Raw genomic sequence first — 27,958 nt, 5'->3', positions numbered from 1 at the left:
GAAACACTTCAAGATAACACTGACAGATTTGAGGTTTTAAAATACATTGATCGGCTTGTCATATTTAGCCTAAAGGGAAATATACCAAAACAGTGACAAACAGTGCTGTTTATTGTGTTACCACTGTCTTTAACAAGGTTTCTATTTTAGGTTCTAAGCTATTGCTCTAGAAGAAAGAAGTGAAACAATTCCCATGGGGTGTCTCCTTGGTGCTGAATTTATTGGAAAGAGCCAGGACAAAGAAGCCATAGAGCAATTTTCACACCTAGGTGCTTCCTAGGAAGACATTCCCCTTTTCCAGAGTGGTTCATATTTCCTCTGAAGCAGATGCCAGGTGGTAGCACGACTGAAAAAGCTGAAAAAATAATGTTTTGTGTCTGTTCTGCTGGATGTTGCATGGTGGCTGGGGAATGCTCTGCCCCATGTGTACCAGGATTTAACACTGCTTGGGATAATTCCTCTTTTTTTTTTTTTTTTTCTTCAATGACTGCAGGAAATGAGAACAGAGAGATTCAGCCATTAACTAACAATGCAGGTACCAGAGCATTTATCACACATCCCTCTGTTTTCTGACAGCAGAAGAGAATGCAGAATGTTCAAGTATAAAAGAAAGAAGTTTATGCTTGAAATGGAAAACCTGTGCCTGTGTTGAAAAGATATTTGGATATAAAATGAGGAAGGTGAAGGGAACTGACTCCATAATCAAGTTGTGAAGACGTTTAAGTTATAAACGCTTGCAACGTGTAGAGCGAGAGTTCAGGTCAGGGTCATTTCAGATTGTAACTGCTTTTGGTCATACTGTTTTAAGAAATGCAAATATCTGCATCTCTGCCCCTCACAGGAAATTGTTCTGGAGATTTTCTAAAAGTTTACTTTTCCTCTAGTGGAAATCATGGAAGCATTTTATTCCTATGAAGGGCTGAATTATCAGAGGTGGGTGGCTGCTCCCTTGTTTGCAGAATTAAATGTCGTGGACTCTCTGGGGCAAAAATAGAAGAAACGGGGTGAAATGCAGAACCTTGTTTAAAAGAACAGAAGACATTCTTTAAAAATAGCAAGATAAGAACGGGCAGGTCTATTTTTTATTACATTTATTAGTAATAATTTCTCCAGTTGTGTCCGAAGCAGTCCAGGCCAGCCACCTGTCCCTATGAAGGGTGGTAGCTGAAGACAGTAGGAAAAATACAGGGCTGGAGGTAGAAGATGGACGGACGAAGAGGGTAAGTGCGTGAGCGGGGCCACAGAGCAGCAGGCCCGGGGTGTCCCGGGTGTCGGTTCTCCAGCCCCTCACAGCCATAGGAGTCCCCGCCGCCGTCCCGCCGCGCTCTGCCCGTGGGCACCCGCCTCCCCGCCTTAAATACCCCCCGCGCGCCGCTCCGCCGTCACGTGACACAGGCGCCCACCCGCCATTGGCTGGCGCGGCCGCCTTCCCTCCGCCCCCCGCGCGTGCCCGCCCCCTCGGGCCACGTGAGGGTCGAGTCACGCGATTTCCGGGAACCCGTCAGGAAGGGACATAAACAAACAAACCCGGGGCCGCATGGAGGGGCCGGGCCGGGGCGCGCCGGGCTGCGGCCCCCGCTGAGCGCCGTGAGTGAGGGCTCAGGGGAGGCCGCGGGGCTGCGGGGGGCCGCGGGGCACCGGGGGGGCCGGGGCTCGGGGGGCCCGGGTGGTCCGGCGGGAGGAGGCGGTGCCCGCGGGCTAGGGGGCTGCGGGGAGGGAGGCAGAGAGGGACAGAGGTGTGTGCCCGGCTGCCCAGGGCGGCGGGACGGGGATGGTGCCAGCGGCCCCTCCGCTCCGCTCCTCCGCCGGGGGGGTGTGGCTGCCGGGGCCGCGGGAGAGCAGCGGGGCGCGGGGGGTGTCCGGTCCCGGAGCGGGGCTCTGCGGCCCGGGGCCGCGGTGCGGGCCGTGAGAAGGGGCTGCAGGGACGGAGCGCGGGCTGAGCGGAGAGTTGGCGGCGTTGTCTCCTCCAGCCTCCGCCCGGCAGGAGCGGCCCGTGCCTTTACAAGGAAAGCGAGTCCGGCAGCGAGCGCCGAGGAGAGGAGAGCGCCGTCCTGCCCGGCCGCTCTGGGTGTGCGGGCGGAGGGGCTGCCCGGGAAGGGAGAGAAGGGTTCGGCAGGTCCTGCGTTTCTCTGCCTTTCGGGCTCGTAGTCGCTTCCTCCGTTTGCGACCTGTTTGAATGCCCGGGACGGCCGGGGGTGACCCGTGGGCGTGCGGGGTCTCTGTGCTCGGGCGTGTTGGTGCCCGACGGGCGGCTCCGCTCCGAAGGCTGCGGGGCAGAGGCGGCGGAGAGGGATCACCGCTCTGCGAGTGCGGGGCAGGGCAGGACGGCACCGTCCCCTCTCCGGCGCGGCGTTTATATAATGACAGAGCTTGAGGACGGCTGTTCGCTGCGAGCCGCGGCCCCGGGAAGGGGCATCTCTCGGGCAGCGCGGGGCCACTCCGGCTGCCCTCAGCCCTGGCGGGGGTCGGTGGGCGGGGGCCGCTCCCGGCGGGGCACGGCTCCCTGGGCGCTGTGTGCGGCACGGCGGGGCCGCGGGCGGCCGGGCGGGTGGCCGGAGCGGCGGGGGCGGCGCGGGGGTCGCGGGGCCGCGGCCGGGGCGGCGGGAGGGGGTTTGTTTACATGTCGCCTCACCCTAGCTTGAAAGGGCCGCTGGGCGGGTGAGCGGCGGGCGCGGCGGCCAATAGGAACGCTCGCGGCGGAGCATCCAGCCAATGAGTGGGCGCGGGGGGCGGGGCGGCCGCGGCCGGGGTAGGCTGCGCTGGGCGGCGGGGCGGCCATGTTGGCCGGAGGTGTGTTAGTGGGTCAGGGCCGGGCCGGGGGACGCTGGGGGGACACGGGCACCGAGCAGCGCTGTGGCCGCCGGGGCCACCCGCCGTGCCCGTCCCTCCGCAGCGCTTTGCCTCGGGCGGGCTGTCCCAGCTGGGTGTCCGGACCGGGCCGGGGCGGTGCCCGCGCACGGGGGGTCCCGTTCCCCGCGCTGAGGGGAGCACGGGGCGCGTTCCCTTCTCCCGCTGCTCCTCGGCCGTGCCCGCAGATGTGGGTTATAAAACATCCCTGAGTTCCCCAGGAGCCGCCCGCGGGTCTCAGCCTCTCCCCGCACGGGTGTCGAACACCTCTCTGTGTCTGGTCTAAGCTCACGCAGGTTTCTAGCAGCGGACACCTTGATGAAAGCCCCTCGTGTCACCGAGGACTCAAACCCAACATTCATATTTTTTTTTGTCCCACCCTGGGGTGTTACTCCCCACCCGCAGCATCGCTGCCGTGCCCTCCCCTGCTCCCGCCGGCCCACGGCATTTCTCGGGGCATCGCTGCCGCAGGGATCCGGTGTCCCCGGGAGCTCCGCTGTCACACTCGGTAGAAGGCACACGGTGTTTATTCCTCCTTCCCCGTGCAACAGGCTGGACGGCTTGGAGCACTCGGCGCTGCCGGCTGAAATGTGCGGTTCTCGCTTAAAGAGATCGTGATTTTTCTGTTGCTGCCGCTCCGGGGGTAACTGGTGGAAATGATGCTCCGCGTAACAGAATCAGGTTCTCGTCTTGTCTTTTAAACGCTTCTAAATGTTTTAAAGATGGTGTTTAAAAGGCTTTTAAGGTTCCTTCCGAGCATCCTTGTGGGGGAGGTTAATTATGATTCTTATTAAATGTGTTTTCATAGTTAAAATTACAGAGAGGCAGATGCAGGTGCTGTAGAAATGTGGTCGGTTTTTATTGTTGGCCGCTTATACGAGAAGTCAGAATTTCTATGGAAAGTAAATCATAAAATCCCAGAACGGTTTATGTTGGAAGGGACTCAAAGATTTTTTTTAATTTCAACCCCCCTGCCGTGGGCAGGGACCTCCTCCACTGTCCCAGGCTTCTCCAAACCCCATCCAACCTGGCTTTCCACACTTCCAGGGATCCAGGGGAAGCCAAAGCTTCTCTGGGTGTGATAGTTCTGCAAGAAACCTTTCCTGCTAAAATAATCTCGGACAGATTCCTTTTTAAATGCATAAGTAACAGTAGCTCAGAGAGCTGAAGCATGTCCATAGCCAGTAGCTCAGCTGAGCCAAGAAGGAATTATTCCAGGTTTGATGGGAGTATTCCCTGATAAGAGCAATCTGCAGCAGGGCCATCAGGGCCCCGAGCATCCTCCCCAGGTGATTTTTAAATAAATTGTTGATAGCAAACAGCCTTGTGAAGGACAGAGATTGAAGTCAGCGTTGGCAGGAATTAACTGGGAACAAACAGAAGCTGTTGTCCCACTAATAGATTGATAGTGTGGCATAAATAAGGGAACCCAGAGGTTTAGATTGCTGTGGCCTGCATGTCCATTCTCTGTGATTTGGGAAGTTTAGCTGAACGTTTTAACATCAAACCTTGATAAGGAGACTTGGCACTGTATAAGAAGTGTTTGAGAGTTTGGCATGAAAGTTAAACCAAAAGTTTTGTGCAAATTGTAAAGTTAAGGTTTAAACTTTGCTATAATGTTTTCCTTGATTTTTTTTTTAATCCTTCTGGTTTTAAACTCTTAAGCCATGACTTTTTTTTACTTCTTGGACTATTTTGACCGATGCATTTTTCAAATTTGCTGCTGGCTTTGAAGTATTCTGTACAGACGTCCCGTTTCTAAAAGAGCATAACAATTGTAATTTCACGGTATGAGGAGTAGACCAGACTGTACCGTTCCCTTCATCAGAAGACTTGTGCTGCTTTTTGTTTTATTCTGGAAACTACAGAGTTTAGTTTTCTCTTAGTCTCAAAGACTCTGTCAGAAAAAAAAAATAAAAAATAGAAACAGCCATCCTGTCGGGATGTAGAATATTGCTGGAGATTGGAAGCTGAATTGTTGTTTAGTTTTGCTTTTGTTTTTTGCCTTTGCTTTCATCCCGCTCTGCTTCAGGGGAAATCTAGAGCTTAAAAAAATTCAAATGTCAGTCTTACTACTAATTCTCATGTGCAAACAACTCTCCTGAATCTGCAGTGTTACTTTAATAAAGGTTTATGCTATGAATATTTTTAATTTAACCATTTTTTAAAATTAATTTAAGTCTGTTAATATAGTTCTAATAAGTTTAGCATGCTGCACATCCCACTCTTAGCACTAAAATAAGAATAAAATCTCAGTCTTTGTTCCAGAACGTACAGAAAAAATGCTTCTGGTAGGAATATATTAATCTGGGCAGAGTTGTTACAAAATACATCGATGCAGAATGTGTGTTAGTTTAAAAAGTAATCACTTTGTTTTGCTTCTGCCTCTTGCATGATGGTCAATTCCAATGCAGGCTGGGATATAAACACGGGCTGGGGATGGACAGATGGAGCAGTGCTGGGAGAAGGATCTGGGGGTGCTGGTGACCAAGGGCTGGATCTGCCTTGGCCCCCAGGAGCCCCCCAGCCCTGGGCCCAGCACAGGCAGGACCTGGAGCTGCTGGAGAGAGCCCAGGGGAGGCTCCAGGGTGAGCAGAGGATGGAGCAGCTCTGCTGGGAGAGCTGGGATTGTCCAGCCTGGACAGGAGAAGCTTTGGGGTGACACAACTGTGTCTGAAGGGAGCCTGCAGGAGAGATGGAGAGAGACAATTTACAGGTGACGGGACACGGGGGAAGGGTTCACACTGACAGAGCAGGGTTAGACGGGATTTTGGGAGGAAATCCTTCCCTGTGAGGGTGTTGAGGCCCTGGCACAGGGTGCCCAGAGCAGCTGTGGGTGCCCCTGGATCCCTGGCAGTGTCCAAGGCCAGGCTGGATGGGTTTGGAGCCACTTGGGACAGTGGGAGGTGTCCCTGCCCTGGACAAGGTGATCTTTCAGCTCCCTTCCAGCCCAAACCGTTGTGTGACTCTGTGATTCCATCAGTTTCTGGGATCTGTTTGCTGCCACAGCTGGAGCACCCCCAGACCTGAGAACTGTGGGCTCCATGAGTTCTGTGTCTCCTGGGGGCTCGTGGGCTCTGCTGCCTGAGGTGTGGTGTGTGTGACTGCAGAGCAGAGCTGCTCTTTAGAGTTACCACTTCAGGTCTTCAAATCTGTCTGCTGTGGGCGAGTAGGATTGGGAAAATAGCACTGGAGGGGGAAGGGATGGTCGGTGCAGGAACCGGAACAGAGAGTGGAGTTTCCCTGTCCTGAAGGGAGGAGGCTTAGAAGAAGTGAAACAGTCTCTGTAATCTTTAGTTCTTTCAAGTGGCTGTGCTCTATCAGACTCAGGGTCTGGGTGTTTTAAGCAGGTGGTGTTTTCTCTCCAGGACAGAAAAAGCAAAGAGCATAATGCCTTAGATGCTTGTGCTGGTATTTTAATAGAAATCCATCACCAACAGTCCTTTATCAACAAGAGAGACTTGGCTGCTTTTGTGAGTCCAGGAATGAGACTGTGGTGGGTGGAAATGCAGGAGGATGTTTTAAAAGAGTGTCTTTGCTCACTGCTATGGAATAATAATAATAGTACTAATAAACTTAGTGTCTTTGTGGTGGGGGAGAAAAGTAAAAGTTTTTTTTTTTAAGTCTGGATAATCATTGAAGAATCACATAGAAAAAAAAAAAAAAAAAAAAGGAATGTTATTCAGAATGAAAAGGAAGAAACATTCACATTCATTGAGGTTGGAAAAGTCCTCCAAAGCCATTGAGTCCAACCTGTGAGTGATTTCCACCTTGTCAACCAGACCAGAGCCTGGAGTGCCATGTCCAGATGTTCCAGATGTTCCCTGGACACCTCCAGGGATGGACTCCAGCCCGGGCAGTCTGCACATTCTCAGCTTGAGCACTGCCCTGAGCAGAGGGTGTTCTGTAACAGAAAACAAGTTGGCACAAACTGTGGAAGGAAAAAAACGTTTTCGAGAGACATGCAGGAGAACTTCTTGCATCTCTAACTTCAGCATTTCATAAAATGTCCAGATACAGCAAACAGTGCATGGTACAGACTGGTTCTTTCCAAGCACATGGTGTAGTTTCTGTGTCTTCTCTGAAATTCAGACTTGGCCATGAATGTTTCAGCCTTGAGCTTTTAGGTTTAGCACTGGCAGGCTCTCGTGAGCTATTTTTTTATACCTGCATCAGAGCTGTGACTTTGACAAGCCGTGCTGTGTGATGCAGTCACCATCATGAAAGTGTAATTGTTCCTGTAATGCACTTACAGCAGGCATTTAGCTGCTGGGATAATAAGCACTGTGCAGCCAACAAAACAGCACAGCCACGCTCCATGTGCCTTTCCAGTGGTACAAAATACACAGCTGAACTGGGCCAGAAATAGCAACTTTCCTTACAGCCACGGTACAAATGATTCACGCAGGTGACTGAGAAAGACTTTCCAGAGGTGCTAAGTTAAAACGCTGAATTTGGGGGGGTTTCTCTTCTATGGGTTTGTTTGGAGGTGCTATGTTGTGGCAGGTGGGTGTTTTAGTGGCCCAAGAGGCAGCACATGCACAGGAGCTGCACTGTGTGTCCAAAATGCTGCATATTTGGAGTTTAGCTCCTGCTGTGGGCTGGGTTACAGCAATAATCTCAGGTAATGCACCTGCAGCTCCCCTGTGTGAAATTCAGTCTTCCTGGGCATCTTGGAACAACTGTTCCTCTTCAGAAGGTAAATATTAAATACAGGGGATCATTTTTAATTAGGATTTGTCGTTAGATTAATTAGGTGTTAACTTCACAGAATGGGCTTTGGTTCCTTGTTGATGACTGATGGGATTTTAACCAATGTACATGTGCATGGCTCCATCAGTAGCCCAGATTCTTAAATGTTAGATGGACGTAGCTGTTCCTGAGGTCACAGAATCATGGAATGGTTTGGGCTGGACAGGACCTTGAGGATTATTTAATTTTAACCCCCTGCCATGGGCAGGGATGCGTTCCACTATCCCAGGTTGTTCCAGCCCCATTCAACCCTGCCTGGAATACTTTCAGGGATGGGGCAGCCACAGCTGCTCTGGGCACCCTGTGCCAGTGTCCTCACCCTCTCAGGGAACAATTCCTTCCCAATATCCCATCTAACCCCACTCTCTGTCAGTTCGAAGCCATTCCTGGTATCCTGTACTCCATCCCTTGTAAAGAGTCCCTCTCCAGGAGTGCTGTAGCTCCCCTCAGGTGTCCTGCCCTTCCTCAGCCCCCAGAGGAGGAAGGATGCTCCTCACAGGAGCAGAGCTGGGCACTGATGTGACTCCAGAGCTGCAAACACAGAACCAGCTCCGGGCCTGGCTCCTTAATCACCTTAATCTGATTTTCCTGCAGGCTGTTGCCAGAGGAGGCGGCACCCTGCCCGCTGCTCCGGGCTCTGTGTTCCACCTGGGTCCCTGCATTTGGGAAGGGCTGATGGAAGGCATTGATGGAAATTGTCCTGAAGTAGAAAATCCTGCTATATTTATCTTAAGTAATTCTTAGTGCTCTGCCACAGCTCTTTTAGTTCATTCGGAGCTGCATTCATTATAGATAACACAACAGCTGGACTATTCTTTTCTAACTCAGTCTTGGGCTGAAAGTGCCAGTAATGATAAATTCTGTAAAAATGGGACTTTAACTGCAGTCTACAAATGACTTTCCTTCACAGCGAGTTCTGATTTTACACCTGTGTTTCCATATGTGCCACTGACTTGTGCCATACATCTTTATTTACCGGTTCATGGAGAAACACTGGTAGTTAAGTATAAACAGCAGGAGGCTTTTAATGATGACCTTGATCTTTCTGGGAAATTTGGAAAGCAGTTGGAAGTAAGGCTGCTTTGTTGGGAGCGTGAAGGATATCTGGATTGTGCAGCTCCCTGAGGCAATGTTTTTCTTCTCATGGCCTCACTGTGTTTTCCCCCTCCACAGAGCTACTAAGAAAAATCCTACGTTGTGGAATAGTTGACTAGATCCTACTGAGACTCAAGTCACATTTAAATATTAATGTTATAAAATATCAAGAATAAAATATAAAGAGAATTATGGCGATAATCGGGTTAGCTGATGCACTGCTTTGACCTGAATGGACATGGCATTCTTAAATAGTGCAAGAAGTTTATCACTCTGGTCTTGGAGATGGTAAAAGTATTTTGAGCCTTTAACGTTTGCTTTGAGGATTTGGAAGTGATCCAGGAGCTGGCACTTGGAACTGTTGGATGGTTGTTACTGAAATCAGTGTCAGTAGAGATGAAGTTTCACCCTCCCTTTGCCGGCTGTGTGCAGAACGGCTTGAGGCCCGTGTTCTAACAAAAAACACAACAAAGAATAACCAGTGGAGAAGCAGCAAATGTTTCCTTTCTTTTTTCCTTTGTATCATGGAGAACTCTGGCAGCCTTCTTGTGAATGCAGTGTGGTGATGGTGTCCAAGTATTAATCTGCTGTGCTGGTGGAAAAGGCACCAATCTGCATGGAAAGAAAGGGTTCGGGTATTTAGGATCATAACCTTGTCTCTCCTTGTGTCTGAGAACATCCTGTGATCGTTTTAAAGAACAGTTCCTTTCTCCCAGGCCAGGTGAGGCTGAGAAGTGACTCAGTCATCCCTGGGAAGGACCAGTCCTGCTGTGCTGTGGCCTTTCCTGGGTGAAGGGACTTGCTGAGGCACAAACTTCACTTTAAATGTCGCTTTTAAACAAGTGAAGGGCTCCCTGGAGGTTTTGGAGCAGAAGGGAGCTTTTCTCACAAGGAACTGGCTTCTTCAGGGCCCTGTGAGGAATGGCCACTCTGGCAGGGGTAGCAAATGTTCAGCTGAGAACTCCTGTGTAACTGGACCTGGAACTGTTCTTTATATTCCAGCTGCTCTTTGCAAAGCAGCCTGTTTTGATAAGTAAAGACTTCTTTGCATGGTGTCTGTTTTTACCACAGTCTGATGGTCCATATGCTAAAGAGGACAAAGGAGCTGAGATACCATCTGAAAGTAGGAATAATCACGGGGGTGCTGTCATGTGCTGCTGGGGGAGAGTGCTGAGCTGGGGGAGAACACTTCGAGTTTACTATTTGTTTTACAAAAGAGGAGAATAAACAGAGCCTGAGCAGATTGCACCAAAGTCTGATTTAGGAGCAGTGCTGAGCGAGGGTTTTCCTTAACACTGTTCAAAATGCTGGATTAAGCCCAGAAGAGGCAGTAGACAAACATCTGAAGTAGAGCAGGTCTGTAGAAACTCCCAAACTGGTAAAACTACCAGTAGGTAAATTGGTCCAATTTCAACATATGCCTTACTTGAATTAATAGAGAAGGTATTTTATTAGACAGCTGTGAATTTGGTAGTTTTTAATTTGTTCTCTTGGGGAAATCTGTCTCTTCCACTCTGCTGTTGTATGATTTCTGTGATCCTCTACCACTAGATGTTGCTGTGTGAGTGATTGATGTAATCTTATCTGATGCTGGATGGATTCATCCCTGAAGAAAAGGAGGAGATACCACTGAAACAGCATTTCTGCCTCTTCCAAAATTTGTATTTTAAGACTTTTGCCTGAGACATTTTTAGAGTTTATTGGCTCTGTTACATTAGTCATAAAGGTTGCCTCTCTCTTGGATACCCAGCAGTGTGCTGATTATTGTTCCCAATTTGGCAAGGTTTTCTCTTCAGGTGTGTCTGTAGAGCTGCTGGTCTCAGCAGAGAGGAAAAAAGGCAACAAAATGTAACTTGGCAAAAAAATGTTTTTGCAGCAACTCTGTTCTGTAGCATCTGTGGCTTTTCATTCAATGAAAGATGGCAGAGGAAGAAAATTTCTATATGTTCCAGGAAAAATCAGTTTTCAGGGGGAATTTTTGCTTTTGGCTGTTTTTTTAAGCTTTCACCTTGTTGGTGAAGGATTACTCACCTCCTTGGGGGTTTGCTGTGTTTTTTCTGCACAGAAGTCGACAAATAGAAAAGCTCCATCAGGGTGAACTGAAGTTATCCTAAGGAAAAATTTCATTGCATGGATAGTGTAAACTCCCTGAGACTGAAGTAAAGCTGGAAAGGAATCTACAAGTGAATAAAACAAGAAGTTTGGAATTGGATTTGGGGAATCTGGGCTTGGAAATGCCTCAGGTAAGTCTGCTAGGATTTTATTCACTTCTGTAAATAATCCTGCCTCTGTTTAAGAACAAATTTGACCAGCATTAGGAAGATGTGTAAGAGATTAAAGGATGCATATTTTGTAGGGTCCCTGTAGTGTCTGTGGTGGAAGCTGTGGTGCTGCTCTTGGTCCTGTGTTTGTTCAGGCTTCAGCCTGGCTGTGTCTTGGTGAGGGAGGCTGCCTGGAGAGCAGAACAGCCTTTTATTACTGCAGTGATTCACACTCAGCACACTGAATGACTTTCAGCAGCACAGTGTTTCTCCCTTCCCAACCCTCAGGGTGAGAGTGTCTAGAAGAGAAATTGAGGTCTGGAATTAAATGCAGCAGAAGGCCTTAGCTGCCCATTCCCTGCATGCCCAGTCATCCTGCATAATGCTTTTTTAGCCAAATTTCACTTCGTTCTTGAAAGAGAGGTAACAGTCTTGATTTAGTCGTCATAAATTTTGCTTTCCTTACGATTTCATATGGAAGCTTTATGAGTTCTAATGGCTCTAAACACAGCCAACACTGCTTTAGTACAAAATGATTTGTATTTGAGGGACTCCCAGATCTTGCCAGGACTGGCCTTCATCCTCTACAAATGCCAACATCCAACATATCCCAAAACTTGGCAAACATAAGACTTTCAAACCAACAGGGAAGAATGAAGGAGCAGTGAATGCTCTTGCAGCTCTGTGGTGATTAGAAATGTGTCCTTTGATTGCTCCTGCGTGTTGTCACCTGCTCTTGAAGCATTCTCTGTTTCTGGAGAATGATGTGCTTATCTGTGATGATAAAAAACCCTTTGGAGACTAGGAGGAAATGGTGATCCTCTTGCCGTTTGTTGAAGATAAAAATGTGCCTTTTTTAGATCATGTTTGAAATGTGTGTCATTGTGTTGTAGCCCAGTGTGAGTGGAATGGACCCTCCTTTTGGGGATGCCTTTCGGAGCCACCTGTTTTCAGAGCAGACTCTGATGAGCACGGATCTCCTGGCGAGCAGCTCGGATCCAGACTTCATGTATGAACTGGTAGGTCACCTGTGTGTGCCCAGAATTCCACCTCCTTCCCTGACACCAGCTCCTGTAGGAATAACGGGGTGTTGGTTCAAGAATGCTGGGAAATTATTTATTATTACTGGTTGATGATTAGGGAAGAGCTGGACTGCTTGTCCAGCAAATGTGATGCTCCCTCAGCAGGCACTTCTTCAAACTGGCCATTGGGACAGGTTCAAATCCACCTTCCACTGTCCCAGGCTGCTCCAAGCCCTGCTCCAAGCCTGACCTTGGACACTTCCAGGAGCAGCTACGGCTTCTCTGGGCACCCTATGCCAGGGCCTCCCCACCCTCACTGGGAAGGATTTCCCCCTGCTGTGTTCTGCTTCACCCAAGCTGTGAGTGCAGGGGAAGGAAATGAAAAGTTGACTCACAGGCTACTTATATGAGCATTTCCTTTTTCATTTTCTCCCTGCATCAAAGGAGAAAGGTCACTAATGGTCATTAATTGGTCATGCTAGAATGAGGTTTTCCAGGAACTGGTAAACTCAAGCATATTCTGTTAAGCAGACAGCAAAGATTGACCTAGATTGTAGAAATGCCTGTGATGTCTTTCATATTTTAAATACATGGATATTGGTACTGGTTTAATTCCTGATGAGCAGATGGATTTGCAATAGCAGGAAAATACAGTGTTACAAGAGGAGCAGTGTCTTCACAAAGATCTGTTGCTGAAGCACAGGAGCTGAACTTCATACTGACCTTCTAAAGAAGCTTTTAGCTGAAAGTTGGGGTCTCTTCCTAGGTCACCACTCTCTCATGCTTCACTGGAACTGAGCTCTCCTTACCAGATTAAGTACAAGAAATAGATTATTTTTGGTATTAACTTCTAACTTATCTTATTGTGCCCAGGACAGAGAAATGGACTATCAGCAAAGCTCCAGGGACAACTTGCTTTTGATGGAGGACTGCAAAGATCTTGAGAACTTGGAGTCTTTTACGGACATCCTGGACAAAGAAGCTGCTTTCACCTCCAAGTGGGAGCAGTGGGATACCTACTGTGAAGACCTAACTAAGTACACTAAATTAACCAGCTGTGACATCTGGGGAACAAAAGAGGTGGATTACCTGGGCCTTGATGACTTTTCAAGCCCGTACCAGGACGAAGAGGTCATAAGCAAAACACCCACCCTGGCTCAGCTGAACAGCGAGGACTCCCAGCCTGTCTCAGATTCACTCTATTACCCCGATTTGCTCTTCAGTGTGAAACAAAACCCTTTAAATCCTTTGTTACCTGGCAAAAAAATCGCCAGCAGAGCAGCGGCGCCGGTCTGCTCCTCCAAGAACGTTCAGGCCGAGGCCGCGCTGTCGGACTGTGCCCAGAAGGCCAGCAAACCTGGCAGCCAGCCTGCCTCCAGCACACAGATCATGGCCAAGACCAACGTGTACGGCTCTGAGAAGGTGAACATCCACGTTGAATGTAAGGACTACGTGAAAAAGGCGAAGGTAAAGATCAACCCCTTGCCGCAGAGCAGGCCCGTGCTGAGCCAGGCGCACGCCGACGCCGCCAAGGAAAACACCTGCTACTGCGGGGCTGTGGCAAAGAGACAAGAGAGGAAAGGACTGGAGTCCCCCCATGGTCACAGTACAACCCCTGGTTTGCCTTTTAAAGAGACTCAAGAGCTGCTCCTCAGCCCTCCCCAGGAGAGCCCGGGGCTGGCAGTGGGGGAGAGCAGCCTCTCCGCCAGCACGTCCGTGTCGGACTCCTCGCAGAAGAAAGAAGAGCACAACTATTCTCTTTTTGTAACAGACACTTTGGGCGAGCAGTCGGTCAAAGCGGAGCCCGAGGAAGAGGAGGAGGATGAGGATGACATTGAAGATGAGGACCACGATGAAGGATTTGGCAGTGAGCACGAGCTGTCTGAAAACGACGACGAGGAGGAAGATTACGAGGACGATAAGGACGATGACATCAGCGATACCTTCTCAGAGCCAGGTACCAGCATTGTTGGGCTTTGGTAACGTGGAGGTGGATGGATTTGTCCTCTGAGTGGGAAGGAGAGCTTTTGAACTCCTGGTAGTTACAGATCAGCAGCAGTGATCTTAAGTTGTGAACTCTCCTCCCACATTTCCTAAGTGCTTTGCAAAATGCAATTAGTTCAAAGTGTATGAGGTTACTTTTGCCCTGTTTGGTGAAAAACTACACAAACTGTGGTTGTGCAACTAAAATAATAATAGAGAATACAGGAAGCCCAGCTGTAGTCTGAGGTTAGAACAGCTGCCTTCAAATGTGGCCTTTTGTTTTGTTTTGGTTTTTTGTAGCTCTCTGGTAGTGCAGAGCTTTCTAGCACTTCTTGGAGCTGTGAATTTATCCAGAGTTGGATCTGTCAGGATGAAATCACATCCTGAATGAAATGATTTCATAATTATTGAAGTCCTGCTTTAAGGTACAGTTTTTCCACAGAATTCAAAGAATGACTGAAATGGAGAGAATCATTTCTAGGTGGTTTTCAGCAGTAACACCTAATGGGACTTCAGAGGACACTGAATTCCTCTCTTCTGCCTGTAGAAATGGAGTTCTAACAGCAGGAATAAGAACTAACCTTCACCTAGAAGGTAACAAAATAGTAACACTGTATAAAATAAAATCTGCAGGAAAAGCCCCAGGATTGTAACCAAGTATTAATTTTATTTCAGAAAGTATTACAATAGTCACATCTTATAAATGGCCTGTAGTAGAGTATAAGAATTAAAGTATTCAGACATTTGGCAATATGTAACTTTGAGGGGATAATGCAGCTGAAATTTTTCCTTGTTGAGAACAGCAGCTTCCCTAAAGCTTGTCAGTGGTTGTCATAATGAACTCTCAGATGAAATTATTTTCTAATTAGATTTCCTGTGTTGGCATTAAGCTCGTTAAGCATTCTGCCCTTTATGCTACTTTCACATGCACACAACACATTTCTATTAACATTTTGAAGCCTCTTCTGGAGTGAACTCCCTCTTCTTTCTGGGGCCCTGAGCAGCTGTTCCAGCTCTGCAGCCCATGGGGGACGTGTGGCACTGGGAGCCTGGGATCCAGGAAAAAAAAAAAAGAGAGGTTGTGTTAAATGCTGTGGGTGGAATTAATTAACTTGATTATTTTACTGACCAACAATCCACATTCTGCAGCAGTAGCTGAGGAGCTGGGCTTAGCCAAGCTTGCCAAACTCTTCTGTTAATGAAGCCTAAAACCATTCACCTCAAATGTGGTGATATTAAAAATTTTATCGTACGTTTTGTCTGCTTTAGAAAATAACATCTCCAAGTATTCTAATTCTGTCAGTCTTGTACTTTGTGTTGCCATTTTACCTCTAAAGGTAAATACTATGGGTAAAGTTTCTAAAAATAAGCACAGCACAGGAAAATGAAACCTTCCACAGCTCTGAAAGCAAAATCAGTTGGTGTTTTGATTCAGGATGTAATTTACTGAAAGGACAAAAATCTATTAGTTATTGCTGGCCCTCTAATCTTTTTTTATACATCATTTCCTTTTGGTTATTCTTCATGTATGCTTTTAGAGTGAATGAAATGCTTTCTTCAAGTGTTATCTGAAGAAATATTTAGATGTAGTGAAGGAGAAATAGCTAAAAATGTGACTGGCTCTCAGGCAAGTTTGGACAACAGCATTTTTATTATCACCATGACACAGATTTAGCAATTTTGGTCCCCTGCAAAGGTAGTTTATTACAGGAATTACCAGCCTAGACTTTTTCTAGCATTTAAACGTGGTGGTTTTGCTATTACTGAGCATATTTTTCCTATCTCATTTAGTAGAAAGACTTTTAAATGGCTGTTCCTGCCATCAAATAGTCAGGAGATTCCAGAAATGGGAAATGCAGCAATTTATTCAGTTGTTAGTAGCACTGGAGAAGAAATGAGTCAAAAAGTGCTCACAGAGGCACAGAGATTGTTTTAAGGAGCTGCATTAGATCAGTCTCAGCACCTGGACCATCAGCTGGGGGAAAACCACTGGAAATGATTTGCCAGAAGCCTCTGAGGTGAAGTGAGGAGGAGGAGGAGTTCTCTGGGTTTGTTTCAGTGGGGCTATTTTTGGGCCTCACCTGGTGAGATGCAGAAGTCACGTGCCCACTGTTCTCTGTTCTGCTTCATTGAACCCTGCTGAATTTAAACCCCAAGCCACAGGGAGGGATGTGAAGAAAGCCTTTGAGGAGGGGTTTGTGAAGGGCTTCAGAGTTAAACACAAGAACCCTTTCAGATTTCTTAGAAGCCTGCCCTGCTGTGTGATCTTTGCTGAGGGGAGGAACAAATACAGTGCAGAGCAGCTGAACAAGTCTGTGTTTTAGGTTAGGACACTGCACTGAGTGCTTTTATGTAACTTTATAATGGTGGCAGGTCAGTGTTGGGCTTGCAAGGCAGGATGTATTAAGTCAATGTAATTGAAGTTGCTAACTTAATTACAGTTTGAATAAGCAAACAGGAAGTCCTGATTTTAACCTTGTTGTACATTTGTACACTTCAGCTCTCGCAGAGATTTGTTTTCATTGCTTGGATTAATTCTGTGTTATCATGAAGATGGGCTCAATTTATATATTGCTGTATAATGAGTTACATAGCTTTTTTTTCTTTTTTTTTTTTTTTTTGTTAGGTGAAAAGTCACTGGGTTTTTTGAGTGTATTTTGATACATATATCAAACAGCATTTGAGTAAAATGGAGCTACAGTTACAAATATTTATGGTATTTGAAACTGTATTTAATGTAAATTGTCAATAATTTTGGCTATGCAACGCAAACGTTTTATCAAGAGTGTTTCATTGTTTGGTTTGCCTTTAAAATCCTGCCTTTCCAATAAACCAGAGAATCCAAGTAAATTGATGAAATGATGAGAAGCAGAACTTGAGGATGGATTTCATCCTGCATACCTTGACTTCTGTTCATGCTTTGGGTTATGACGTGAGAGTCAAACCAAGGCAAGAAAATTTGTTTTTCCTCTTTCAACTGGTTGTTCAAGTGCAAACAGACTAATTGAATGGACTGTTTTAAAGAGAAGAAAGTGTTCTTTGTGCTGGTGGAAGATGAAGCAGAGCTGAAGCATATGGGGTCAAGGCTTGCTAAGCCTGCAGACCATGCATGGGTGGCTTTTCCTTTAGCTCCATCACAGTATGTGATGTTTAGAAATGCTCCTATTTTAAGTAAATGTTAACTATTATTTATCATTTTAGCACAAAAGGCCATGCAGTGTTTGAGATTTTTTTTTAACCTTAGTATAGCTTATATTTATTTCCTAAAGCATATCTGGGGTTTGAAAACCTGTGGTTTGTGTTCACATAGTCATGGTAAAACATTCACAAAGTATTTCTGTGATGTGGACAGTGGCATTACAACTTCTCTGTCCTTCATGAGCAGTTCATGGTATCAGATGCTTCGTAATTCACCTCTAAAATACTGTACAGCTTTCCTGAGGATCGTTTCTTCTCATCTCACTAAAGAGGAGGAAGAGGTTGAACAGTGGGTCCAGGTCCCTTCAGCTTAGCTGGTCCTTTGGTCACTGTCCTGATAACAGAGCTCTGTTCTCCAGCCTAGGAGGGATCAGTGCTTGGATTTATTCCCTGCAGGTCTTTGGACTCAAGGAGCAGCAGGAGTTGGACTCGATCCTGTGGGCCTCTTCCAGCTCTTGAGTGCTCTGTAATTGAATAATCTTTTCTCTGTTGTCTTTTCCTAATCCATCTTCGTTATCTGCTTCTCTTTCCATGCTTTTTGTCTCATGTGGAGGTGAGTTTAGGATTGTGTTCCTGCCAATTCATGGAGAAAATTGTCAGGATGGGAGGACGTGGTCCAGCATCTGCTGTCTGTACTTGGCACTGCTGGGATTGTGGGGGGCTGCAGCTTAGGGGGTCACAGAACACAAAGGGGCTTGAAATGCTTAAATAATTTCGCTTTTTTTCAGCTAATGAAGCCCTATCAGTGGCTCAGTGTCTATCCTGGATTTAAGGCAACTACCCAGGGGCAGCTGATGCTGGAAACCAAATCTGTTAGATAATGCAAAACAGATCTCTCTGTGGTTTTGCCCTTAACTTGAATCCTCAGTCCGCTGCTAAAGGCCTACAAACAATTCTGTCACCAGCATATAAACAACCCCTTGTATCCTTTTAGGGTATGAGAACGATTCAGTGGAGGATTTGAAAGAAATGACTGCAATATCCTCTCGGAAAAGAGGCAAGAGGAGATACTTCTGGGAGTACAGCGAGCAGCTGACGCCGGCCCAGCAGGAGAGGATGCTGAGGCCATCCGAGTGGAGCCGGGACACCCTGCCCAGCAACATGTACCAGAAAAACGGGCTCCATCATGGTAAGAAATCCTCACCCTGGTCACAAATCCTGTCTGCTCCTTGTGACACCTTCAGCAGCCGCATCCCCCTCCTCGCCAGCGCTCAGAAGTTGTGCTTTGGCCGTGAGAAGTCAGGCCCTGTGAGGCTGTTGCTCAGTTAGCAGGGCTCTGCAGTGCCCAGGGGAGGTGAACACACAGAAAGGACTTTCAGTGTGGTTTCTTCCAGAGGAGCGTGGATGAATTGAGAATTGTGGCTTCCGAGGGCTCTCAGTGGAAACCCCGAGAGTTCAAAGCTTTCTCAGTGTGACACTGTAAATATTGGATGGGTGGCTTGAGTGATGTTTGCTGCCCGTGGCTGTTGCTGTCAGTGCTGCCTGTGTTAGCAGGAGGCTGGGAGGGCTCTGGGCTGCCAAGTTCAGGGGGACTGTGGAACGAGCTGAGGACAAGCACTGAGGCACAACTGTCTCCCTCTGCTCCTCCCTCCTTGTTTTCCCCCTGTGAATGCAGCACAGTGAAGCAGTTACTCCTCTGGGAATAAGCTATTTCCTTCTAAGATGACCTCTTAGAAACTTAAGCCAGTCGCTCTAATAGCTGTGATTTATTCCCAGTGAGCAATTACTGCACCACAAACATCACCTAAAACAAGCCACTCTTAGGGGTATTTTTGTTTTCTTGTCACAGGACCTCTTTTAGACTGCTCCATTTGATTTTGGCTTTGAAAGAGCAAATTAAACCAACTTCCCTGGTTATAAGGTTAATGTTCCCTTAGAGTTGAAAATTACTGCTTTTAAAAAGGCAATTGGCCTTCTCTTAAATCAAAAGGTGGTTTTTTTCTTGTTACCTGTATATTTATTCAGGGAAAAAGCATTTTTCCTTTAAATCTCCTTAGTTTTTAAAAGCTTTATCCTGTAGGGAAATATCAATACCTAAAGTCCCAATCACTGCTCTTTCTCAGGATGGACCTCTGAGCAACCTGGTCTAGTGGAAGGTGTCCCTGCCCATGGCAAGGGGGAGAAAAAGCTGAGTTTAAGGTCCCAAACCATTCTGTGATCCCATTATTTTATATTTGTCATCCAACACCAAATAACCAAACATGCTCTGAGGACTCAAACCCACCAGACACTTGACCTTTAAGTCAAGTGCAAAACCAGGCTTCAAGAGCTTCAAATACATATAATAAAAGGGGTTAACTGGCCTTTATGGGGATCATTTCATCTCAGCATCACAGAAGTTTGTTTCAGCACTAGTCCTCAGCACTCTTTCTTACTACAGAACTTTAGCAATAAGATTATTTAGGAATTTAATCCACTGGAGTGTGCAGGAGGATATTTTGGCTGAATAGGAGTTAACAAGTTTACAGCTGGAGCAAAACAACAGGGTTTGAACTTGTGACATACATTTTTCAGCAGAGTTGTGTGTATGCTCTCTGTCACATCCAGTGGCCTGGCCAGCAGTATTTGCTCTTATCTGATCTGGATAGAATATGAATTGTACAAAGCTCTTTGTCTGGAAATGCTCTTGCTATTGTGAGAGGCCACAGGGATCACCTGATTCCGGCCCATTCTCCTGCCATGAACAAAGGAACTCAAACTGCACCCAAAAAATGCCTATCTTAGAGTATTTTCTCACAGGATTGTGTACACATTGGGTCACTTCCCTCCCCATTTTTCTGCATGTTTAAAACAGGAAAATATGCAGCGAAGAAGTCACGGAGGACTGATGTAGAAGACCTGACTCCCAACCCCAGAAAACTCCTGCAGATTGGTAACGAGCTGAGGAAGCTGAATAAGGTGATCAGTGACCTGACACCAGTCAGTGAACTCCCCTTAACTGCCAGACCCAGGTCAAGGAAAGAAAAGAACAAGTTGGCTTCCAGGTATGCCTTGGGTGAAGCTGCAGGGGTGAGAAAATTTGGATTGCTACAAGTGAATGGTAAAGATCGAAATAGTTTTTGCCTAAAGAAATTCTGCTTCATGTAGCAGCTCCTGCAATGAGACTTGCAGCTCATCAAATGGGAATTACCAGTTTGTCAAATGGAAATTACCAATTTATCAAACATAAATTACCAGTTTATCAAAAAGCAGGGCAGCTGGCCCTTTAGGAGCTGTGGTTTTCCTGTTTGCTAGATATTAGGATATTCCACTGGAATTGGCTTCCTCAGCTGTGGGACAGACAGCTGGGACAGTGACAAATTCCACAAGTGTCAAATGAGAGCAAATGCAGGTAGCAGGGTGTTTTCAGTGAAGATGAGGATGGATGAGGGTTGGTTGATGAGTTCATGTAGCTCTTACTACTCTGGAATTTCTGGTAGTGTCCTAATTCTTCCCTCTTCTTGCCACAGGGCTTGTAGGCTAAAAAAGAAAGCCCAGTATGAAGCCAATAAAGTAAAACTCTGGGGTCTCAACACGGAGTATGGTAAATACAACTCTTCACATCTTAATTTTTCTTTTCTTGGGGCAAGTCTGTGTTTTGCATCGTGATGTTCTCACGGGGAAAAGCATTGGTACAAACCCAGCAATTCTGTTGGTACAAAACCAGCCCATTGCGTAAAGGGAATGTAAATTGGGTTACCTGCAATGTTGAGCTACTTGGCAGATGTAAATTATGTAAATGTATGCATGTGCTGCAATATTATTGAAAATATTGGTAATATTTGATGTAAACTATTACATTTAATTTTACAGTAAATGTGATTTGACTGAGAATGCTGTGTGTGGATAACTGTGAATCCCTTCCAGGGCATGGGATGTAAAGCTAATCCTTTCTTTTCCTTTGCAGATAATTTACTCTTTGTCATCAACTCCATTAAACAAGAAATAGTTAATCGGGTGCAGGTACCTAAAGATGACAGAGGAATCAACATGGAACAAAAGCTGAACATACTTATTAAAGACACTCTAGGTAAGAAGAGAACTTCATGTATTTACCTGGATATGAAGATGTTGAGTCATAAATTCCCTGAGTTGGAAAGAGCCCCAAAGCTCATCCCATTCCACCAGAGACACCTTCCATTATCCCAGGGGGCTCCAAGCCCATCCAGCCTGGTCTTGGGCACTGCCAGGGATCCAGGGGCAGCCACAGCTGCTCTGGGCACCCTGTGCCAGGGCCTCAACACCCTCCCAGGGAACAATTCCTTCCCAGTATCCCCTCTGCTCTCTGGCAGTGTGAACCCATTCCCCCTTGTCCTGTCCCTCCATCCCTTGTAAAAAGTCTCTCACCATCCTGTTGTCTTACTCAGGCACTGGAAGGGCACAGTGAGGTCACCCCAAAGCTTCTCCTGTCCAGGCTGAACAATCCCAGCTCTCTCAGCAGAGCTGCTCCATCCCTCTGATCTCACTACATTCGATCACAAACCGTTTCTGAAACAGAGGAAAGAACCAACCCTTTCCTGATTCCACTTGTCCCAACCAAAGTGTCCCCTGGCTTTGTGTCACCTGTAGGAATGTGCCATGAGCAGTGACCTGACAGCAGCTTCTCTCCCCTCCCTTGCAGGCCTCCCTGTAGCTGGACAGACATCAGAGTTTGTGAACCAGGTCCTGGAGAAGACAGCAGAGGGGGACCCCACGGGCGGCCTGGTGGGGCTGCGGATACCCATGGCCAAGGTTTAGGGCAGGGCTGGAGCTGCTCCTGCCTCAGGTTGTGCTCCTGCTGTTGAGTTCCTCGTTGTAAATCTGCTCTGCATGTCAGCTTAGCATCCTGTAAACACTCACCTGTAGGTTCCATTGGGTTCCAGTAACACCGTAGGAAAACAGATCTCACGGCGTGGTAGGAAATGCCGCTGAGCATTTTTTTTTTGGACCATAAACCAGATAGTTTCAAAGCTGCTTTAAGCTCAAGGGCAGAAATGAGAGTTCTCTTTCAAATGATCTAGGACCAGAATATATCACTTTTGTTTTAGAAGCAAAAAACGTGGGTTTGCTAGTGAAAATTTTTAGCGTTTGCAAGACGTTGTGACAGGTTTATGGTCCAAGTGAAGTAAGAGGAAGCATTTTTTTGGTGAAGCTGTCAATGTAGGGAATTTTTTGTTCTTATTTTTATTTTTAAATAATTGTATTTCCTTTTCTTGTTCTTCAAAAAAAAAAAAAAAAACCCAGTAAGCTTTCTTTGCAACCATTAACTTGTACATAGCACACGCAGCATTAGAGCTAGTGTGCCATATAAGACTTTAATTTTCTGAGCTTAATAGAGTATTTAAATGTCTGTGCAAGCAAGAGAAAAAAAAAGTATATTCTTTGTGCCTTGTATTTTGTGGGGAGAGCTATCAGTATAAGCTGGTAAAGTTTTGTACGAAGAAAACCCTGAGGGGCAAAACCGAGCTGTATAGATGGTGAGATTTTAGGTTTTAATGTATTTGTTCCAGCTCTTAAAAAAATTTTTTTGAATGTATATAGGAATATGTTGAAAATGTAGATATATGCCACAGAGTCTATGTATTGTATAAAAGATGGCTCTAGAAAACTCAATTTCGGTACTTTGGCCGGAAGAAAACAAATACTTGCACATTAATGCGATTGTTTATTTTTGTACCAAAGACAAATGCAACTGATATGGCGAACTGCCAGTCTAAGTAAAGTTTTGCACAGCTTATATGATACTGTACTGAATGTAAAAACAAAAGAAAAAAAAAAAAAAAGAAAAAAATTAAAGGTCAGGGTTAGGGATCTTACTGAACTGTGAATTTTTTTGTTTGGGTCCAATTATCTACAGAAGGAGCATTCATACATAACAATATTATTTTGCTGTTCTTGTAGTTCGCTTCCATGGTAGATAAGTTGGTGGCCGTCTTGGAGTCTTTAAATCTTTTTTCTCTGCACTTACTGTAGGAGATTTTAATATATTTGGATTTTAGTAAGCTATTGGTAAAATAGTTTTCGACTTTGAGAATTTAAAAAAAAAAAGAAAAAGTATTTAGCTTGTTGTAGTATACTTCCACCAAACAACCAAAATAAAATTATTTTTATTGTAACGTGTATATATGTAAAGAGGAAAAAAAAAAAGAGCTACAAATATCTAATTCCTTAGTTGCCACTTTTCCAGTTGATGTATTATTATGCATGTGATGTTTCCAAGGATCAACACAGGCTTCAAACAAAACAACAAAAAAAAAATTTATAGACTTTTATATTTTTGTACAGGTATTTCGAAACTAGCTTCTTCAGACTTATATGTGACTTATTCTTGTTAATTCAGTAGTTTCTATGATTGAGGAATATTAACACAAAGTTCTTATTTGCTCTTCTGCTAATAAGAGTTGGCTTTGTAGTCAGTGTTAACGTACAGATTAAAAGCTTTAGCCTTTGATGAGAAAGTCCTTTATCTCAAGGCAAGATCATTCTCTGGTTTCATGGACCCCCCCTCCTCCTTTTCCTCCCTGTTCTTTCTCTCCCTATTTAAAGATGACAAAACACTGTTTACTGAAAATAGAAATACCAAATATTTTCAAATGTAGCTGCTGAAAAAAAAAAAAAAAAAAAAAGAGTCCATGAAGGCTTTCTCCCCACTCCCTTTGGGGAATTTCTCCACTTCGTTTCTAGTTTGTCCGAGTTTGTTTGTACTGTGATTCCTTTTTGTTTATGAGTAGATTATTTTTATATCCAAGCTTGTGCTCGAAGAGAAAAAAGCCTGAATTGGTAACAGTGCAGGAGGAGTGGCCGGTGAAAGTGGCGGCCCTGCCACACTCACAGCTTCCTTTGTACCTAAATATTTTGGAAGACTCAAAAGGGAGGAGGAGGCCAAAATACCACTACTGAGCTGTACAGAAAGTCTTTCCTACAAGAGACTGAACAAATACCCAGGGCAATTTAGGCAAAACTTTGTAAATCCACTTAAGGCTTGCAAAATCTGAGTGGAATGTTGGCGTTTTCCTTTGAGGCGTTCGTGCTGTTGTTGTTTGGGTGAGGTGAGAGTTGGCTGCTGCTTTCCACCGTGGGTCTGGTGTATCCTTCTTGTTCTTGTGGAGCTGCCCAGGGCCCCGAAAACCCCGACAGAGAATGTGTCCTGTGAGGAGCAGGCTGTGCCTGAGCAGGGCTGGCACACAGAGCTTGGCCCTGTGCTCCATCCAAACCCTGCAGGCGAGGCGTTGAGAGAGAGCAATCTGAAATCAGGTAAAAAGTTCTGTGACAAATTCAACTGACAAGGTGTTTAAAAGCCCCCTCACCCCTCCTTTTTTTACTGCCTGGGAATCCTGGGCAGCACACAACTTTATAGCTCTTTTTATTTTTTGTCTGAAAACCAGACTATGATTTTGGTCTCGCATTTCAAAGTAGCCTTTGAATCTTTAGTGAGTTCCATACCTTCGCATTTCAGTGTTTCCTATGTATTATTTTAAGTTAAAGCTTTGAAATAGTTGAGCTTTTTAATGTTGACACTTTATTTTGTAACTATTTATATGTATGTATATCTTAGAAAAGCACTTTGTTTAAAAAAAAAAAGAGGAAAAAAAAAAAAAAAAAAAAAAAAAAAGAAACTGCGTTTTATATGATTCCTGCCACTTGCTGCTAACTCTGGGCTGGTCAGAATGCTGCAGCGATACTTGAGATAAATAAAACCTGGCAGTAAAATGTAGAGTAAAGATAAGACCTTTTGCTGGTTTAACTTTATCATAAAGGTGACATAGGCAAGCTGTGCAGCTTTACATTTTAACCAGGGGACTCTGTGGCATTTAAACCGTCTAGAAATGGTTGTACTTTAATGCCAGTAACAATCTGCTTCCTCTAGTGTCATTAAAATATATACATTTAGTGTATACTTATCACAAACAGAAATCTTATAAGGGTATAAAAACCAACAAATGTACATGTTCTGTTTTTTGGCAATTGTGGCATGCGTTTTGGGGTGATCTTTAGAGAAGACCATTTTCTAAAGATTTTCAGTGTTCATACATAGTATGTGGATCTTAACAAAGTCCTGGGATTTTTTTTTTCTTGTTTGTATTTTTTTGGGGTTTTGTTGTTTTTTTGGGTTTTCTCTTTTTTTTTTTTTTTTTTTTTTTGGTTTGTTTTTGAGTGTAGGCATTGTGAATATTCACTATTAATCCTATATCCAAAAACAACGATCTATTTTTTTTTTTTTTTGTTTAATACAACCAGAAGCTCTTCCTTTTTCTGATACACTGGATTCTCTAGGATTTGTTTCCATATTAAAAGCATGCTGTCATAACTGCTCTTGTCGAGATCTCGTCAGTCTGAACGTAGGTGCCACACTTGGAATCGATGGGCTGCTTGTTCTGCTGTACCATGTATGACCCTCGTCCTTCTCCCCTCCCTTCATGACAGATGATGATGTGGCTTTATATTGTGCCTTACTTGTACATCTAGAATTAAATGTTTTTCATTCCCTCTGAACTCGTCCAAGCTTCTGAGATGGCGTCAGAGCTGATGAGAGCGTGCTGGAGCGAGTGCGGATAGGGCTGATTGCAGTTCCTCTCAGTTGTCCTTTTGTATTTCTGTGGGAGACCAGTTTCTGAATGGCCTTGCAAAACGTGGGGGTGCTCCTGAAGGGTGTTTTTAAACCCAAAACCCCTTTTGCTAACGCTTCCTTTTATGGGTCATTGAACACACTTACTGATACTCGGTGAGTACTTTTTGTTTTTTGGGATGAGAGAGACTTACTACTAAAGCTATGTTTACGTGTGGATGGGCTGGATTCTCTTATCATACCAGTTGAAATCATTGTGATTTAATAAAGTTGCATTGCTGTAAAGCTGATGTGAGAGTCAGGCTCAGCTGTGTTCAGTTCCTAATTTATAGATTGAATATTTTCCATATTAAGAAGGCCAAGGAAAAGTTTGAGTTTTTTAAAAAAAGCAAACAAACAAAAAAAAACCAACCTAAAATGAATGAAGGGTCTTTTGACTAACCTGAAAGCAAACAGACACTTTGGAAATATAGAGGTGTCAGTTTAAAAATTATTTTTAAAAGACACCCCCCCCTCCCCCAAATACTTATCTAATATTTGCCTTCATTAATGAAACAGCTTATTCACAACTATAATGACTGGATGTGCTTTTCCATAAATCATTTAAACATAGCTTTTATTATTATTTTTATTATTATTATTATTAATATTATTTAAAGCTCTAAAAGGTTTTATCAGGAGATTTTCCAAGGGTTGTATCCAAGCTGCCTCCAGCAGAAATAGCAAATGCAGTTCTGTTCCTCAAACGTGCTTGCTCGTCTTCCTGAAATTCTGCTGAGGCACAACCCAGTTCTGGACCGTGAATGTCAGGATCTGTATTTGGCCTTGAGACCTGAGTTTCAAGAGTGCATTTAAGCATGATTTGATTTTCTTTTGAAGTTGGAGGCTTCAGTTGGAGTCACCTAGTGGAGTGTGCTGCTAGATGTGGTCTTGGCTTGTTCACACAGCCTTGCACACAGCTGAGGTTTATTTTGTTTACCCCAGGGATCGTGTGAAGTACATTTCAAACAGTTGCTGCCTCAGTGACTGATCCTTCTTGTAACTGTATTAAGGGCATTAGTCTGTTGAGAAAACACCACTCTTGAATATCTCCCAATGTAAATTGGGATTCTTCAATGTCATTAATCAAAGATGGCACTTTTCAGGCTGTATCTTCTTTGCAGCAAACAACAAATCTCTGTCTTTCTACAACTTGCATTTCACAATATGCCATGTTTTCCCTCCAGTGCTTCTAAAAGGTGTCTTTGCACTCTGAATAAAATCCTCAGCCTCTTAGACATCCATGAACTTCCACGGGAGCAAATACTGACTCTGCATTTATTGTCTTTCTGATGAGCTGTGGAGCTAAAAGTGGAACCAGAGCTCTTTTAAGCCACGCTTCCATTTTTTTGTTTCCCCCCATAAAATCAAATAAAACTCCAAACTTGAAGGATAACATCATTGTTTATAGTTTCTCTGGAGTTTAAACTGTTTTGTAGTTGACTTGAAAAGTAAAATTTGAGTGACTTAACTAGCTCCTGTGAGCAAAACTTCTGGATTGGATTTGATATTGGAAAAAGCACATCCCACCCTATCAAAATCTTCTGATTAGGAAACAGAACCTAGTAAGAAAACTTAATCTCTCTTATAATGATGGCTATTCATACATTCTGATTGGAATCAGCTATCTTCCTGGAATATTGTATATCCAAGGAAAAAAAAATGCTCAGTATTTGTGGTTGGGTGAATTCTTAAGGCTGATGGCACATGCAGATGCAAAAAAAGGAAAAAAAAAGGCATTTTAAACAAAACATGGCATCCTGTTCCGCCTATGCTTGGGGTCATGATTGTAATGCTGTCCTTGATATTCTATAATCAACTTCCAACTGGAGCTCAGAAAAACTTACTGAAAGTCTTGTCTCTGTTAGAAAATAAATTTACCTTGTTCAAAGCATGATCTGTTAAGAGTTGCAATGTTAAATGTTGGTTAATAGTTGTGCAGCTTTATTTTTTTGAAAAAGAGGCACAATTAAACTATTGACTTTGTTTACTCTGTCACCCTTGATCCCTAGCACTTCTATTCAGATACAAATTCATCAATGTATGCAACATCCTTTGTAATTTAAAATAAAAATTGTGGAGGAAATATTGTCTTGAATCATTGTGTGTGTGTGTGTGGAATGGTAATGAATGGCATCTGCTGCCTTGAACCGAGTCCTGGGTATCCTGGTATTTCCAGGAACTATCCTTCGGAAAAGGGATGACACCTAGGCAAGGAAATATCTGGGGTTTTTGGT

The 27,958-nt window shown here is 44.8% G+C and overlaps 2 protein-coding genes across 3 annotated transcripts; one reads left to right on the top strand and one right to left on the bottom strand.

Moving 5' to 3' along the window:
- Positions 1-93: 93 nt before the first annotated feature.
- On the bottom strand, positions 94-2,779 carry LOC136367769 (uncharacterized). The gene is made up of 3 exons (XM_066329565.1): positions 2,711-2,779; positions 1,090-2,633; positions 94-979 (listed from the first exon to the last, which is right to left on the bottom strand). The coding sequence occupies exons 1-2, from the start codon at positions 2,777-2,779 to the stop codon at positions 1,383-1,385; spliced, it is 1,320 nt and encodes a 439-aa protein (XP_066185662.1). The 3' UTR covers positions 94-979; positions 1,090-1,382.
- CREBRF (CREB3 regulatory factor) lies at positions 1,483-27,807 on the top strand. Of its 2 annotated transcripts, none has more exons than XM_066329368.1 (10): positions 1,483-1,587; positions 10,760-10,937; positions 11,849-11,974; positions 12,851-13,934; positions 18,093-18,287; positions 19,953-20,142; positions 20,608-20,681; positions 21,045-21,167; positions 21,759-25,208; positions 25,272-27,807. In XM_066329368.1, exons 2-9 carry the CDS (start codon positions 10,929-10,931, stop codon positions 21,872-21,874), a joined length of 1,917 nt encoding a protein of 638 aa, XP_066185465.1. In that variant the 5' UTR covers positions 1,483-1,587; positions 10,760-10,928; the 3' UTR covers positions 21,875-25,208; positions 25,272-27,807. The 2 variants fall into 2 exon arrangements, with proteins under 2 accessions (XP_066185465.1, XP_066185466.1); XM_066329369.1 differs by having other exon boundaries at positions 1,498-1,587; positions 10,763-10,937.
- The last annotated feature ends 151 nt before the right edge of the window (positions 27,808-27,958 follow it).

Source organism: Sylvia atricapilla, chromosome 14, assembly GCF_009819655.1.
Source record: "Sylvia atricapilla isolate bSylAtr1 chromosome 14, bSylAtr1.pri, whole genome shotgun sequence".
In the NCBI taxonomy this organism is placed as follows: Eukaryota; Metazoa; Chordata; class Aves; order Passeriformes; family Sylviidae; genus Sylvia; species Sylvia atricapilla.
This window is presented reverse-complemented; position numbering and strand designations above follow the sequence as displayed.

Coding starts and splice junctions, on each gene's coding strand:
- LOC136367769 (XM_066329565.1), bottom strand. CDS start 2,779: ATGGCCGCCCCGCCGCCCAGCGCAGCCTACCCCGGCCGCGGCCGCCCC. Junction 2,634..2,710: donor CCCCCCGCGCCCACTCATTG/GCTGGATGCTCC, acceptor CTTTCAAGCTAG/GGTGAGGCGACATGTAAACA.
- CREBRF (XM_066329368.1), top strand. Junction 11,975..12,850: donor CAGACTTCATGTATGAACTG/GTAGGTCACCTG, acceptor TATTGTGCCCAG/GACAGAGAAATGGACTATCA. Junction 13,935..18,092: donor CGATACCTTCTCAGAGCCAG/GTACCAGCATTG, acceptor GTATCCTTTTAG/GGTATGAGAACGATTCAGTG.